Genomic DNA, 15569 nt, shown 5'->3' with positions numbered 1-15569 from the left:
GTGGGGAGAGGATGATTCTAGTCAAATTGCTGTTAATCTAAAACAAAGTTGCCAAAAGAGAAAAATGTTCTCATGATGTAAATTTATTTCATTATCGAAACGTGCAGTCCAGATTGGGCAGTGTTGTGAAATACATGGCAGCATTTTTCATCATGAAAGCAACCATCTGGTCTTTGTTTAACAGTTCTGTCTACTAACTCTCTTATTCTTGGTTTGAGTTTCAGAGTCTAGTAAGTGTGTGTGCGTGTTTGTGTTACAGAGGGCAGTAAGCGATTTCAGCTGTGGCCCGAGAGAAAGGATGTATTGTTTGAGGACATTTGAGCATCTGCTTTGTTGCAGATAAGGGGGGTTTGAAGGTAACAGCCACTGATCAAAGGGCAGAGAGATTTTAGATGTGTCAATCTCTGTCTTTCGTTTCTTTTTGTCCTGTATATTGTTCACTCTTCCATCCTCTCCACGACTTCCTGCCTGTACTGCGCTCCTCTGTCTCTCAAACACTCTCTCTCAAACAAAGAATATTCTTGTAATATGTATAGATGTTGTTCCCCTCTGGAGTTGAGTCTGTGTTGCTTGTGTGTCTTACCTCCCGTATAACCTACTTTTCTCTGCATTTATTTATCCTTATCTTTCATCTCTGCATGTAATTCCACAGACAACATGATTCTCATTTACACAACAGACAAATCTGGTTTTGTGTGTGAATTGGAACAGTGGATGGAGTTGTGTTTTCATGTTCAGTCACCTCTCTGAGAACCTGTGAGAATAAAGGACTTTAATACATTTCTCTGTATTTTCATCCTAATAATCTTCTGCTGCCTTGGTTGTTTTTTCCTTTTTTCCACTTTCCATTTCCTTTCCATATTTCCTCTCCACGCTTAAGCCTTTAAGTAAGTCAGTCTCTATTTGCATTATCTTTAGGAATGATACTTCCTCACTCAGTCTACTCTGTTTTCCCCCATCTGTTTCCCTTGTCTTATCTATTTATGTCAAGTATTTTGTTTTTCTTGCCCAACAAACAGAGTGGCCTAGTTGCTTGTTCGGTCTGTCAAACACTACAGTTCAGAGTAAGATTTCCTAATAACTTCCCAGATCACCATGAAATTTGTTAGGGTCATTTTTCATCCCCAGAGTATGACTAAGAATGATGTTGGTGCCACCGTCAGGTCAAATTCCCCTTAAACAACACCGCAAGGCATCTGGAAAAGTAATTCCTGGATTTCTATGAAATTTGCTGTGGATAGTGTGACGTCCTGGTTTTACCTTTCACAATTGTTTTTAATATTCTTTAGATATCCTGGGAAAGGATTTGCTTTTTTTTCAGTGCGAGTTTACATAGTGCACAAATGCAGTTCATTGACAAACAATAGAGTAAAGCTTAAGAGGTCAAGCTCAACTTAGTTTTAAATTAGTTTTATAAGCTGTACCACTTTTATATGTGAAAGTAAAGCAGCTGCGTTGACATAACCTGTATTCTGCCCTGGGGAAGGCACACTGGACTACCCAGAAAATGTTTATCTGTAGATCATCAAACATGTTATTTTGTTTGTTTTGGAGGGAAATACTAAAGGTTTTCTAATGTAAATGTTTTTCAGTTAAACTCCACCAGCTCTTAGCGGCTGAACTCTACAAATACACAGAATGTAATGTAGGAATTACTGTTTCCCGATCTTAGTTTGTTTTTCCTTCAGAGGACTGAGGAAGTTTAGAGAAGCAGAAAAAACACTCTGCACAGAAAAGTTTATGCAAAAACCATTAGGTTAAAGGTGCCCTGCCACACAAAACTGTTTTTACTTGTATTTTTTGAAATATGTTAGGTCCATATGTGTTTGTGTTATGTTGTGAATGTGAAAATGAACTGCTACCTCCTCTGTCAGCTCAAGCTACTGAAAAGAAATAAGCAGAGAAATCAGGCCAATTACAAAAGCTGGTCAGTCTGACGTAATGTTGCCTAAGCTCATTACTATTCATGAGCTCGCCCAGTTGCGCTGGGTAAAGGATGCTCATAGCCAGGCTCTCATTGGTTAGCTGTTAGCCAGAGTCAAGCAGCTTAGCTCGTTGAATATTAATGAGAACTGGCAGAAATCAAGCTGAGTCTTCCTGCAGGCTTTCTGTACCACGCTAGAATGGCTTGAAACAAGGCCATTTTTTCCACAAAATGTTTTTACGGAGTCCATGGTAGAACTTCAGACATTACACAAAGTAATGAAATACGTGTGGCAGGGCACCTTTTAAGAAACAGTCACACACACTTGATGGGCATCTGTTTTCTTTGTAATTTATTCTAAAACTGTAGTAATGACTGGATGTTTGATGTTGTGATTCTATAATTTGACTTCACAAATAGAGATACATTAAACAAATGTGAGACATGTGAGAAGAGGTGGGGACACAAGGACAATGACTCATTAAAATATAACTGTAAAGCAACACAGAACATAAATACAAATTCTGATATATACTCCTCTCTCTTTGTTTCCTTTAGTCTCTCAGCATGTCTCGACCAATTCATTTATTGGATTTCTTTTCCTCACCTCTTTAGCTTTCTTGCTCCTTGTTCTCTTGTCCTTGTCCTTGCAGCCAGCCTCAGGCCTGGATAAACAGGAAACACTTAGTGTTATCAGCCGACTCTTTGTGTGTCTTAATGAGACAGGCTAAAGACAGAGAGAGAACACACACTACCGTCCGCACCCTGATCCCACTGTAAACACTCATGGAACAGAAAGAGAGGGAGAACCTGAAAGAGAAGCAGGCGGACAGACAGAGAGAGTCCGGAGAGGACAGGGGCAGTCGGGGAAACAGAACTGAAAGCAACAGAGGAAGTAAGAGCCTTTTCACTTCCTGGTGGTACACACAGAACAACGGTGGTCTTACTGGTTTATAATCACAGGATTAGTGACCCATGACTTATTGCTTGTGCAAACCAATGTGGGCTAAACCCATGCTGTCCAGTGCAAGCCAATGTAGGCTAAGCCAACATTGTTCAATACAATTATCCTTTAGAGTTCATGTGTTGTACACTGGTTTAGATGTTTTTCAATGTGTGGTGTTTGCAGAGTATTTGACATGTGCTTTGCTGTGTAATGTCCACATTATACATCATGAGGGGTAGGGCTGCAACTAATGATTGTTTTCATGAAAGGGGCTAGAATCAATATTCTATCAACACAGTATCATATGACAATGTGAAAGAGGTTGCTTGTATTGATGAACCTACAGAGAATTATCACCTGCATCTGCAGCTCCTTAGCTTTACGGCTCTTTAGCGCTCTCACGGCATTGTATTTTTTTTTTTTTAACTCATCAATTAATCCTTTCGTATTGAACTGGTAAGCAACTATTACTATTATTTAAATTTTTATTTATTTATTTTAATTTATTTTATTAATTTTTTATTGATTATACTTTATTAATGTATGTATACTATATGTATGTGTATACTCGTCTATTTTGTAATTTATTTTCCCAGATTTTCATTATTATAATTTTTTGTCTCTTTTTCACATAAAAATTAAATAAAACAAATGGTTACTTGCATTGCATAGATCTGTTAATCTTGTATTCTGAAAACCAATAAACACATTTAAAGAAAAAAAAAAGCCCACTATACACTACCTGCTCAGGAGCAAACTGCAGACTGACAGTTAGAGACTAGCTGATGAACAAAGTGGAGCATTTAGCAGTTAAAGAGCCAGATATTTTCCTTATGAGTTGGTAGAGACCAAAACCAGCTAAAGAGAGTGAATATTGTACTTACATTCGATTCAGAAACACAACTCAAAATGAATGCTAATTTTGCTGCTAAGTGTTTAACCCTATTGTAACATCTGGCCAGGGAGTGCAGATGAAAACTAGCCTTTTGGCTAATTCTGGCATATTTACAGAAATATGTATTAATATGCACTGTCCCTGTAAAATAAAAATATATACAATATACAATAATATACAATCACACAACACAACCAAAGTCAGCATATCCTCAAATCTGGGAAGCTGGAACATTATAGTGTTTGGCTTTTTTACTTGAGAAATGAATGACTAATAGATTATCAAAATATTTGCTGAATCATTTCATGTGACTTATTGTTTCAGCTCTAATGAGTTTAGGGGTAATTCTGATGACAGGGGCCACGCCTGGCCTGGTATTATTGTGCTTTGGGTGTTTTCTGGGCAATGATAGTAGGATATTAAAAATTAATCATCAAAGGTATCTCCTGAATATAACCTTTGTCAGCATGTTTTTAAGTTTTGAGTTCAAAACTAGTTCTCGAAATTTAACCCTATCATCTACTTTTCCCCACACCTGTTTTCCCATCACAAAAAAAAAACCTTTTTAGGGGCTTTTATACCAGCCTACTTCTCATCTCTTGTTGTTGAGTGCTCATATGCATACCATACAAAAAAGCACCACATATTGTCATTTACTTTAAGGACATGACGATATTTTTTCTATTGGTGCACTTGGTTTGCTCTTTTAGAACAGGCAATTGTTACTGTATTATGCCCCTTTTCGGTTAAGAAAACTCCACACTTTCTTCAATCACTTTTTGTTGGAGCCGAGACCCGTGCTGATTTTGCACCATCTCTGCCAGCACTGATTATTTCATCAGCCTCCTGCAATGACACTATTTGTGTATGCAGACGAAACTGGAGCAGCGCATTCCGCTCCTCTAAACCCGTCTATTACATTGTACTGTAGTCTAATGCTATCGGTGTCATGCTGCTTTGTCGTGACGGCCCGTCGTTTTTTGTTCAGCTTATTATCACTGAGGCCATTGGGCATGATTGTGCGATACAGTACATCAGTGTTTCCCTTGTAATTTCTTCTATTAGTGCTGGTCGGTAGGGGGTATTTGTGTCGGTAGGGGTTCAAAGTCCATTCCAGTTTTTCTCCCACATGCAGTTCTTGTTAATGAGACCACGACAGGTGCATTTACTGCAAATATCAACTATATACTTGTCAGTTTTTGGATAGAGGTGGGGTTTTTTTTTAACAGTAATATAGTGTTCAACAATCAAAATAAGAGCTAACCACAAACTATTTACTTTGACCAAAAAAAGTCACCCACCTAATTTTAATTAAAGTATGGATAGTTGTAGAGCTGCAATGAGCCGATTAGACGATGGATGGACAGAAAATGTATTCAAGCGTGACCAGTGTTATGCTTCAGTGTACTAAGAGGAAGTTCTGCTCAATGTGAAACAAGTGAAATTAATTATGAACAGTCCTATAAACCCCTTTGGGTAATAATAAATGGCTTTTTTTTTAACATATTTCTGTTTGATAGAGAAGTGGAGTGTTGACTCCACTCTCTAGACACAGTGGAGGTTGAGATAAGGTAAAACCTTTGGTAGTGTCATACTTTTAGAGTGGGCCTTTCTTTTTCTTTGCCCTAAATGTTCTACAGTTTCTTGATTCAAAGCACCTGACAACCAACCACAGCATGAACAAATCGTTCCTGAAGCGAGTATACAGAGAACTGGCTGTCCAGTGTTTTGAATGATAGCAGAAAGCCCTGAACCAAGAAAATATAAAGTACCCAGATCCCTGGACCTTAGTTTTAAAACATTGCACTAGCTCATACCTTTTTTCTGGTTTTCCGTCTCTGTAAAACCACACTCTAACTTAGTAATTGCCAGGTTACTCCTCTTACTGCCCTCTTAGGTTGGCCAGGGTTGTGTGGTTAACCATCTTTCATGGCAACTCTGCTAAGTCTCCTTTTGGGTTTTTCTGTAAATCTTGGGTGGGTACATCTTCAAGGATAAACATTGATCGTAGTTTCATTGCATTGTGTATTTAAAAGCCTGTATCTTCTCACGGTGAGAAATTTTACCAGCATACTTCTGTAGGCTAGTTAAAAAGAATACTCTTCCATCCAGGCATTGTACCAGTAATTTGTATCATTTGTGACATGCTCTTTCTTAAGCAACTCTGAAACTCATTTCTTACCAGGAGTTAAATATTTGCTGCTTGAGTGGAAACCAGGAAACGGGATGTCCGATATCATAAGATCTAATTCTTGTCCTGCTGTATGCCAGTGTCTAGAAAACTTCCCTGAGAAAAGAATATTCAGTTATTCGAACAGACATTAGAAAACACAGTCTGTTGAGTCTGGTTTGATCAGATTCATACAAATATCAACAAGAGTGTCAATAGTAGTAGCAGTATTAGCAGCCTGAATGAAGTCCCATTAAGTGACACTTTACCATTTGCAAGATGTGACTTCTGCTGTGATTCAATCGGTCATGTATAGGAGGGGGTTGTTTTGCTGCCGTTTCCGGATTACAAAGGCACTCAATTACACCAGCAAGTTCCACCCTTCCTGATGTCCACAAAACATAAGTAGAGTACTGGGTACTGTGTTAAATAATATAAACAAACCACTCTCCAAGTTCCTTTTACACTCTCGTTGAAGATGTTGGTGAAACTCAGGCAACAGGAACACAGGCTATATTGTGTATTTCCTTTCTCCATTTTCTTTAGTTATGCCTCAGTTATGTATTTTCATATTTTTCTTTTCATTTCCTCTACAATCTCATAAGTGTACTTATTTTTAGTATTTGATTGCTTCAGTGCCCTGCATGCTGCACATGACTGGCTGTATGAAAAAATCATGAGACTTTTCAGACCAGCATACTGCGAGGTAAATCCAGCTCTATGTAAACAAGGAATCCTAAACTACACATATGGGATATGGCCTTTTTATAGCTTTAGTTATCTCCGGCTGTGTCATATTTCACTGTCCATCAATCATAGAACAGACAGCACGTTCTCTGACTTCTCTGTTCCACTTTCACTTACCCCCCACAGTACCTTAGTGAATGTTTTGCTCATGGTTTGCCCTAAGAAATAGTTTAGCAGAGGCAGCCATCCAGGTCTTTATGCAGCTCGTCTAATGATCAGTTCAGTTAAATAACTCATCTGCTCTTTTTTCCTGAAGATTAGGTTTTATTTTATAAAAGTGTTTGGCGACGTGACCCACCAAATGTATAACTCAATCCAGGAAATCAGAGCAAAATTGAATGAACCCTATTGCTGCATGACCACATTTGCATGTTTTTTTTTTATTTTAGGGACCGTTCGGTATTTATGGAATGGACCACCGGAGGAAAATAGGGGAGGGTCTTTTTATTCTTTTTTGAGGGGAGGGTCATCCAACATTTTTTAGTCCGGGGGGGGGGTCACCCAACTTTTGTATTCATAGAAACCGCAAAATTTCAAAGTGGCTTGTTTGGTGCATATTTTTCCATGTAGCCCTCAGTCTCGGCCCTCCCTCACTACCAGATGGGTCTGACCCATGAGTTTGCTGTGGGGCAGGGGGAGCACTGCTCCCCTGGTGTTTCATTTCATGTGAATACTAGTTTACTAGAGGAGTAACTTAGTATATGAAGTAATGCAGGAAGTGTGCATTTAGTTTCCATGCTTATTGTGTTTCCACAACAACGTTAGTGAGTAAATCTACTGAAATGGTCACCACACCATAACGAGTGTGATGCGTCAGATGAGAAAGCAGAGGTTTAGTCACGTATGTCATTGTTGTAAAAAAACAATGGGAATCTGTATATCTTTGCCAATCGCAAACCAGTATAGAAGGTATCAATAAATTGTTGGGGGAGGGTCATGCATTTTTTTTCAAAATCGTTTTGGAGGGTCATAGAAAAATTATTATTGGCGAGGGGAGGGTCATGTCTATTTTGACGAAAGGTCCCAAAACTCCTCCGGTGGCTCCTTGAATAAATAACGAACAGTCCCTTAATTTTTTTAATTTAAAGTACGGTGGCTGAGAGTCGCAATGCAACTTAAAGGTGCCCTGTGAAATTTTCTTGTAAACTAACATTATGCTTACATTTAGTGTTTCTCACTATAATGCATTTTCCTTGAGCCATAACAACCATGTTGAATGTATATTTCTCCTCATATAACATTTGCTATCAGTGGAATAGTGGCGGCATGAATGTGTATCACGTTGCCTGCTGCACATGCATGGGTCCTCGTGCGTGTGCATGATACAACCAAAACTGATAGTCACTAGTGAACACGTTGCTCCATAGTGCTACTAGTGGTAAAAAACTCCACTGGGTACCCCTTTTTTTTTTTTTTTTTTAAAAAAACACAAGTAAAACATGAGCAAATACAGAAATGCTGCAAGCAAACACAGCTTATGAGGGATACAGATGAACACGCTAGTGATAAGTGAAGGGCTAATACTACTAGGTGTATTGCCAGTATTTTTAATAATACAGGAATTGTGTAATCAGAATGTTAAAAGTCAAATGAACTCCAACCTCCCTGTGTGTTTCTGTTTTTTTTATAGATGATGTTGCTGAAATTCGTATGACTTTGTGTTCTAAAGGAAGGTTTTCACTGATTCTGCATTTATTTTGTAGTAACTCTAAACTGGTCTTGGATATTTTTGGAAATACTTGAAGTATGCCCATCACTGCTCATCGCAGACATGGAAGGGCACCTGGTAGATTTATATCTTTTTCACATGTCTCTGTCAGTGCTCAGCTGAGTGTTTTTATATCCAATCTGTTATTTCCAGTCTGTCAGAGAACTTTCTCATCTTACACTGCCTCCTAAATACTATCTCAGCTCTTGCAACATTTAGTGCTTTGGAGCCTGCATCACAAAGAGTGTGTGGGGGTTTACAACAATTTTCCAGAGCTCTTGGCCAGAAAAGAGAGAATATTACTCCGCTCTCAGTCATCTTAGACTTTGTTTTCAGTTTACAAAGCACCGACAATTTAGTATTTTTATTTTCCTTAGAGGTCCACATTAATGACTCTGTGGATCTGGCTGCAGAGCTCAGTGGTCATCCTAGCTGTTTCAGTGACAGAAGGGATTTTTATAGCCCAGCAATTTTCCGCCAGCTGTGCAAAATGTATTGCAGAAATTGCAGTTTGCCACGGAGGCTATTTACACCATGTATTGCTATGTTGACTTTTTGCTCTCTCAAAATAGGCTACAGTTTGCCACCTCAAGTATTTCTGGAGTCAGAGAGTTCACCCCCTTATCACGTGTAGGTCAGTAGGCTATCAGGTCAAATCTAATACCGTGCTGTATCCTAATATGCACAGACGGTTTAAGGGAGAGCTGACTAATGAACTTGTGCTGCCAACTTGTTTGGGGCGCACAGGTTCAATTCTGCCCCTAACTCTGTTATCAAGTTAAGGAAACATTAATTTTTTTATGTCTTTTAATATAATATGTTCTTCAAATAAGCAGCTACTTCTTTCTTAGTTTAATATTCCTGATTTTGGTTGATTAGGTTGTGGGTCCATCGTCCTTTTTATATGGTTAATATACATGTGTTTTCATAATGTAAGCTTTGTTTTTCGCCAGAGGTAAATGCTGTTGTGGACCGCTCTTAAAGCTTACATTATGTATTTTGTGCCATCAGACTGCAGTGGGTACACCAAGAAAGACTGTGGATGAGATCATACTTAAAGCTTTCAAACAGCTGACATCTCTATCAGTGATACAAACGTGGGGCCATTTGGTTTGTGTGTGTGTGTGTGTGTGTGTGTGTGTGTGTGTGTGTGTGTGTGTGTGTGTGTGTGTGTGTGTGTGTGCTCACATATGGAGACAAATGTGTGTGTGCCACAGCAGAGCCAAAATAAACATTCTCCCTCTGAGAAGCATTACTCATTAAGGGCATTTTGGCTGCAGAGTAAGATTTACTAATGTATCTGTAAATGTCTAATGATGCATGTCCTTATTGATAAGGTATACATTATTATTATAGATAAAGTTAATGACTGATATAACATACTTTCATAGAATTAAAACCACGGATACATACATAATATTTATTCCCGCAAAGTATGTTAAGTGTCTTGATGATGGTGATCCTAATGGCTTGGTTTTATCTTTGTCTCAATCATCCCTTTTAGGTCAATGAGTGGAACAAAAACGATGAGCGCCTGCTTGCTGCGGTGGAGCATGGCGAGGTGGAAAAGGTGGCCTCGCTTCTTGCCAAAAAAGGTGCCAGCGCTGTAAAGCTGGACACTGAGGGCAAATCAGCGTAAGCATTCCTACTATTATCTACAAAAGAATAAAGGAAAAATGGCTGTGCTACAACTTTAGCAATCAAGGAAATTAACTTTTTAGCACAAAAATCCTCATCTAGAGTAATTAATTGATGGAGACAATAGTCTGCAGTGGCTGAGCTGGGGGAAGCAGCTTCAATCAAAAAAGAAAGGCACTTTGAATCAGATCTGCTGCACTGACAAGGCTGCAAACCAAAACCCTAAGTAGAATACAATGTGCAAATCTCCAGTTTGTAGCCTGGTTTAGTAATATCTGACAAGTAAATACAAGTGAAGCTATTCAATCGCTAATCTGGGACTTAGCTCGCAATGGTGTGATAAGAAATAGCATGATTTTGATAAATAAAAGTGGGTCTATTAAATTTCAGAAACATTATCCCATGGATGTGATTTTTGTGTTTTCCTTTGTTTTAGCATGACTTATATACAGCTACAGCATCTGCTCAAACTCTCAAGTCTTGGGCTTAAGAAACTACATTCACGCTCCACAGCACTGTTAAAAATGAATGACCAATCTAAAAATACAGCCGTTTTTCTTAGTTCCTGAAAGGTTGGCATTTTCAACCATTCATTCAGCGTTTTTGAGAGCAGGTTAATTTCTGCAGAGGCGGTGAAGCTCGTTGCCTCACCAGTTGAGATTGTTGAAAACACAGGCTCAGGGTTAATATTTGACCTTTTTTCTGAAACGCAACACCCACTGACCTCAATGTGTTGAGCAACTCACGCAGAGCCAGAAACATCAAAACACGGGAACAAATGCAAGGAGAAACGAATGCGCAGATTCTCACATGCTAAAACAAATTAAAATACATAAGAGAAAAGTCTACTCGCGGAGAGTACGTTGTCTCTGCACAGTGCAAACATATTACCTATAATAATACTAAAAGATTAATTATGAAATGTACAATTTACAAGTGTTGGTACAGATTTGTGAGAGAAGAGCACTGAGGTCTCATATAGCCTATATTGAATACCCGTTACCTGCCTTTTAGTAAGAGATATTGTAAATGAGAAAAAAAGAAGTGATTTAATGTGACATTAAACACGGTCTGTGAGAGCAGTGTGGAGGTACATTTCGAGTTCAGCCCTTAAACATTACAACATTCCATCAGTAGTTCACATCCTTGACCTTTTCTCTGTGTGCGACTAGAACGCAGTAACACGCATACAGATGCATAGTCACAGCCTTTGTAAATCATGATGAATGTGGTGGTTTGGGATATCAACGCACAAAGGAGGCGTCTACAGTATCTCTATGGTGATAAAACCTGATTGAAAGGCATGTGGGCATAGTTGTGCAAGTGTGTTACAGTGTGTGAATGTGCATCCTATATACACACACACACACACACACACACACACACACACACACACACACACACACACACACACACACACACACACACACACACAGGGAATGCTGGGCGTGTGTAGTGATTCTTTCATTTTGCTCTCTGAACTGGAAAGGGGATGTATTGATTGCCTACTCCACACATATGCACAAACAGACATGAAAGTGTTAAGAATTAAAAGTTGTGGTTTTACAGTGTTATCTGCTGAATGCCAATGTAGATGCATTATTTTGAAAATTAGCCGTTTTCAAGGAAGTTCAAGTTCCCCTGTCATGACATCTTTAATCTTACTCTGAAAACTAGCAAATATGTAAAATAGCTGTCCCAAACAAACACAAAGATATATTTACAAGAACACCAGACATAAAAAAGGTTTATAATGCTACCTTCTGTTCCCTGTTGGGATTTTATAGCTACTGACAACTGCTGTTTCTAATTTGTTCATTGCTTTGGGTTTGTGTACAGTCTTCATGTGGCAGCTGCACGTGGACAGACAGACTGCCTATCTGTCATCCTGGCCCATGGAGCTGACCTGTCATTCACTGATGCTGCAGGTATGTACTGTAGTTATATACAGTAGTGATAGAACAAATCAGGATTGTTTAGAATCTGTATTTCTGCATAAGTGGGCTTTTTTCCCTCAAATAAATCCTGTAAATAGAATGTATAATGTATACACATATACATAAGTATATGTCCACATACTTTCTAGTGCCACTTCTAAAATGCTTTTTTGTGGTTGTTTTCTTTTTCATTTTATTCAATTTGTCACAGAATTCTTTGGTCTAATGAAGATCTTAACTAAGGCCTTTTTTAATTAATGTTCAGGTTTCAATCCGTTACATCTGGCTGCCAAAAACAATCACATCGAATGCTGCAAAAAGCTCATTCAGGTAAGTGAAGGAGGCTTTAATAATTAACAAATTATTTGTATTTCTAAAATTGCTTCGTCATATTTAATTCCCTGCAAATAATGTGACAATTTGCTGCAATCTATCAAGCCATGCTTTTACACACAATATGGTCCCACAGTGATACGATACTACTACATTTTTTGTATTGGTTTAATACAATGGCTGTACAGTATTTTAGGTTCAGTTAAATTTTTTTAAGATGTGTTGTACAACAAAAAAGTGTAAGAAATATGAGCTAAGAATGTTTTAAAGGCAGAACATCAGTTCACCCAGCAGGACTTCTTCTTGGGCGCATTACTTGGTGTAGCCAAAATGGAATGTGTGAATGCAAGAGCATGAACCGTATGAAAACCTACACTCTGACTAATCTCGCTATTCTGTTAAAGTGTCTGAAACCAGACACTTTTCACTGCTTCATTACTTCAGTCTGCTGATTGTGTGTGCACAGATCAGCAGGACACACACACACACACACACACACACACACACACACACACACACACACACACACACACACACACACACACACACTTCCTGTTTCTGAAAGTAATTCGGGGAAATGTAAGAATTCACCAGACAGACATGGCAGGATTGGAGGAGTGGAGACTAAATGTAATCACAGCAGTTTATCACACAACTAGCACTGAAACGTATTTCATATACTGACACAAAAAAGTATAGGTATTTATCAATGGAGCGTTCCTTTCATATTCATTCATAATTCACGTATAATTAATTGATTTGCACATTTAATAGGTTTCTGTTTCCCCTGCAGAGTAAATGTCCTATTGATGCTGTAGACAGCTCAGGAAAGGCTGCTCTCCATCACGCTGGTAAGTGTCTCACAGTCCTAGAGTTAATTGAGCAAAAGTGCTTTTATCCAAGATTAGTCTTCTTAGACGTGGGAAAATTTCTTGTTAGATTAAGTTTAAACTCTGAGTTTATTTGGATGAAATCTTCTACCATATTTTGAATTAAGAGATTCAATGTGATTTCAGCTAGTTTGTTTCCATCAAAAGTTCCCAGAATACTCTTGCAGGTTTTTATTCAAACCAAACACTGTGTGAGAGCGATGGGGAGATTCTCACAGACCATGACGCTGCCACTTTCTATCTCTAAAAAATAATGTTTTTCAACATTGTCTGCCTTCAGAGTATGGCTTATCTCTTTTGAGCTTTTCTTCAGTTTATGTTGTATTGGAGGTGTTATGTTTTTTTTAGGAAAAAGGAAAGTCTAATCATTTTTAAACACATTTTAAATTAATTTGGTCTTTTGGAAATCAGGAGATGAAGCGGATACATTCCTCGCTCATTTTGATCTTAGATAACTGATGTAGACCACACTGCTGTCTTCTTGTCATGACTGACTTTCTGTTTTATTTTATCCTCAGCTGCCAGCGGGAACATCCAGACCATTCAACTGCTGTGTGAACTCAAAAGTCCCATCAACCTAAAGGATGCAGTAAGTACTTTTTTTATTATAACTTCCTCTTTCTGTCTTTCTTTCCCAGATTTATTTTTCCTTGCAGGATAGTAAGAGGGCTCTGAAACAGGATGAATAAAGAAAAAATGCTACATTCAATTTCATTCATATCGCTTTCTACAGTGTTATTTCTAGAGAGGAATGTGTTCAAGGAAAGTTGATCACTCTTTGTACGCTTTGGATGTTCTTTGAGATATATCTGTCTATTGGTCCTGTGTGTTCAACAGGATGCTTTCTGTGTTAATCTACTGTCAAATATTGTATCTCCCTGTTTATAGTTTGGTCTGCAGTTGTCCCTCACAGCTGCAAATCTACTATATGAAGGATCCTCATTAATTTACATTTCCTCTTGTTTTGTCCTCTGTTTAAAGATTGATTAATTGTACACTATTGTGTGTATGCATGTATGTGTGAATGTGTGTGAGGTAGGGGGTCAGTCTACTCTGGGAACTCTGCTCTCAAGCCGCAGACATGTGGTCTCCATTGCAGTGACGCTCCATACCTGTGGTTTTACCCAACTGGGGTGTGTGAGCATATTTTGTGTGTGTGTAATAGAAAAAGAGCAAGTGAGAGAAAAAAAGAGAAGAGAATGTGTTGCATAGTTATTTCTAATTAAAATGTATAGCTGGGTCATGCTCGTTTAAGCCTCTGACAAGTTGTCAGAGGCTTTTGTTGTGGCTTTCAAAACTGGTTCACGCTCCCACTTTGTGCCACTGTCTGGCTCTAAGGATTTTAAGACTAAAGTATAGTGTTTCTGAAATCCAGTTACAATTAGAGCAGGCCCAACAAGTCTTTTTTTTTTTTTTTTCCTGTGGCATTTCATGTGGTCTTCAAACATTTCTTCCTAATCAATCCAAAAGTTGTTTTTGTAGCTAAAAGACAATGCTTTAGTGCTGTTTCCTCTTGAAAAGAAGAGAAAATGTGATCATTTATTTTTCCAGCTATAAACATCTGGACATTGTGTGTGAAATGTGAGCAACTCTTTCTGCTGTTAGCAGACATAGACTGAGAATCACTATGTCCTATTGCTGTTTCTTTGCTGAGCAAAACATGCCAGCTTGTTAGCCTCAGGCATGCATCATGGCTTAACAAATATCTATACCTGATCTATATTTGACTTAAATAAACACACAGCAAGATAAAGACAGGAACAGAGGAACATCTGCCAGGTCTCACATATGTTGGACAAAGAATGTTTATAGAAAATCAAGTAAATGTAAACTTAAATTCTGTTCAGAGACAGCACTATGTAGTGTAAAAGCTTCCTTATGTTTTCAGTTGGAAAGAAATATATTTCTTAGTTACTTAAAATAAGCTCAGCCTTTACACAATTCACAGATGTGGCCTGGTCATTGGCATTGTGTTTAGTTTGAATGGCTCAAAGAGTCTAGGAAGACTGGAAAAGGGACAATTTGGAATTCACATGATTCTATTTTCTTCAAACCAGGTGAGAGTCATGTATCTGGTAATATACAGAGTATAGCCCGATATTGATATTTGGGAGTTCCATAACAAAAGAAAATCCCATAACAATATGTATGCCGATAGTAATTTTCATTTAAATATATAAACCACATAAGCATCATATCTGCAATAATTTTATCAGCCTGGACAATGCGTCTGTCTAGCTCTACTACAGACTGTTGAATTAAGTATTGCAAAATTACATAATTTAAAGTCTGGAAAGAACAACCATCTTTACTGCTGACACTAATCAAAATGTTAGCCATCATCTTAGCTCAGCAGTTCATGTCATACAGGGCTCAAGAAG

The 15569-nt window shown here is 38.2% G+C and overlaps 1 protein-coding gene across 3 annotated transcripts in view; it reads left to right on the top strand.

The window, feature by feature from the left end:
* rai14 (retinoic acid induced 14) overlaps positions 1–15569 on the top strand; it is a 40993-nt gene that overhangs the window by 13542 nt on the left and 11882 nt on the right. For all 3 annotated transcript variants that reach the window (XM_028600844.1, XM_028600842.1, XM_028600843.1), the window contains 5 exons: positions 9895–10025; positions 11868–11956; positions 12231–12295; positions 13092–13149; positions 13707–13777. In XM_028600844.1, coding sequence (XP_028456645.1) covers positions 9895–10025; positions 11868–11956; positions 12231–12295; positions 13092–13149; positions 13707–13777 — 414 coding nt within the window. The remainder of the gene's footprint in view (positions 1–9894; positions 10026–11867; positions 11957–12230; positions 12296–13091; positions 13150–13706; positions 13778–15569) is intronic.

Source organism: Perca flavescens, chromosome 16 (genome assembly GCF_004354835.1).
Source record: "Perca flavescens isolate YP-PL-M2 chromosome 16, PFLA_1.0, whole genome shotgun sequence".
NCBI lineage: Eukaryota > Metazoa > Chordata > Actinopteri > Perciformes > Percidae > Perca > Perca flavescens.
Note: the sequence above shows the minus strand (reverse complement) of the source record. Positions and strands in the feature narration are given on the sequence as shown.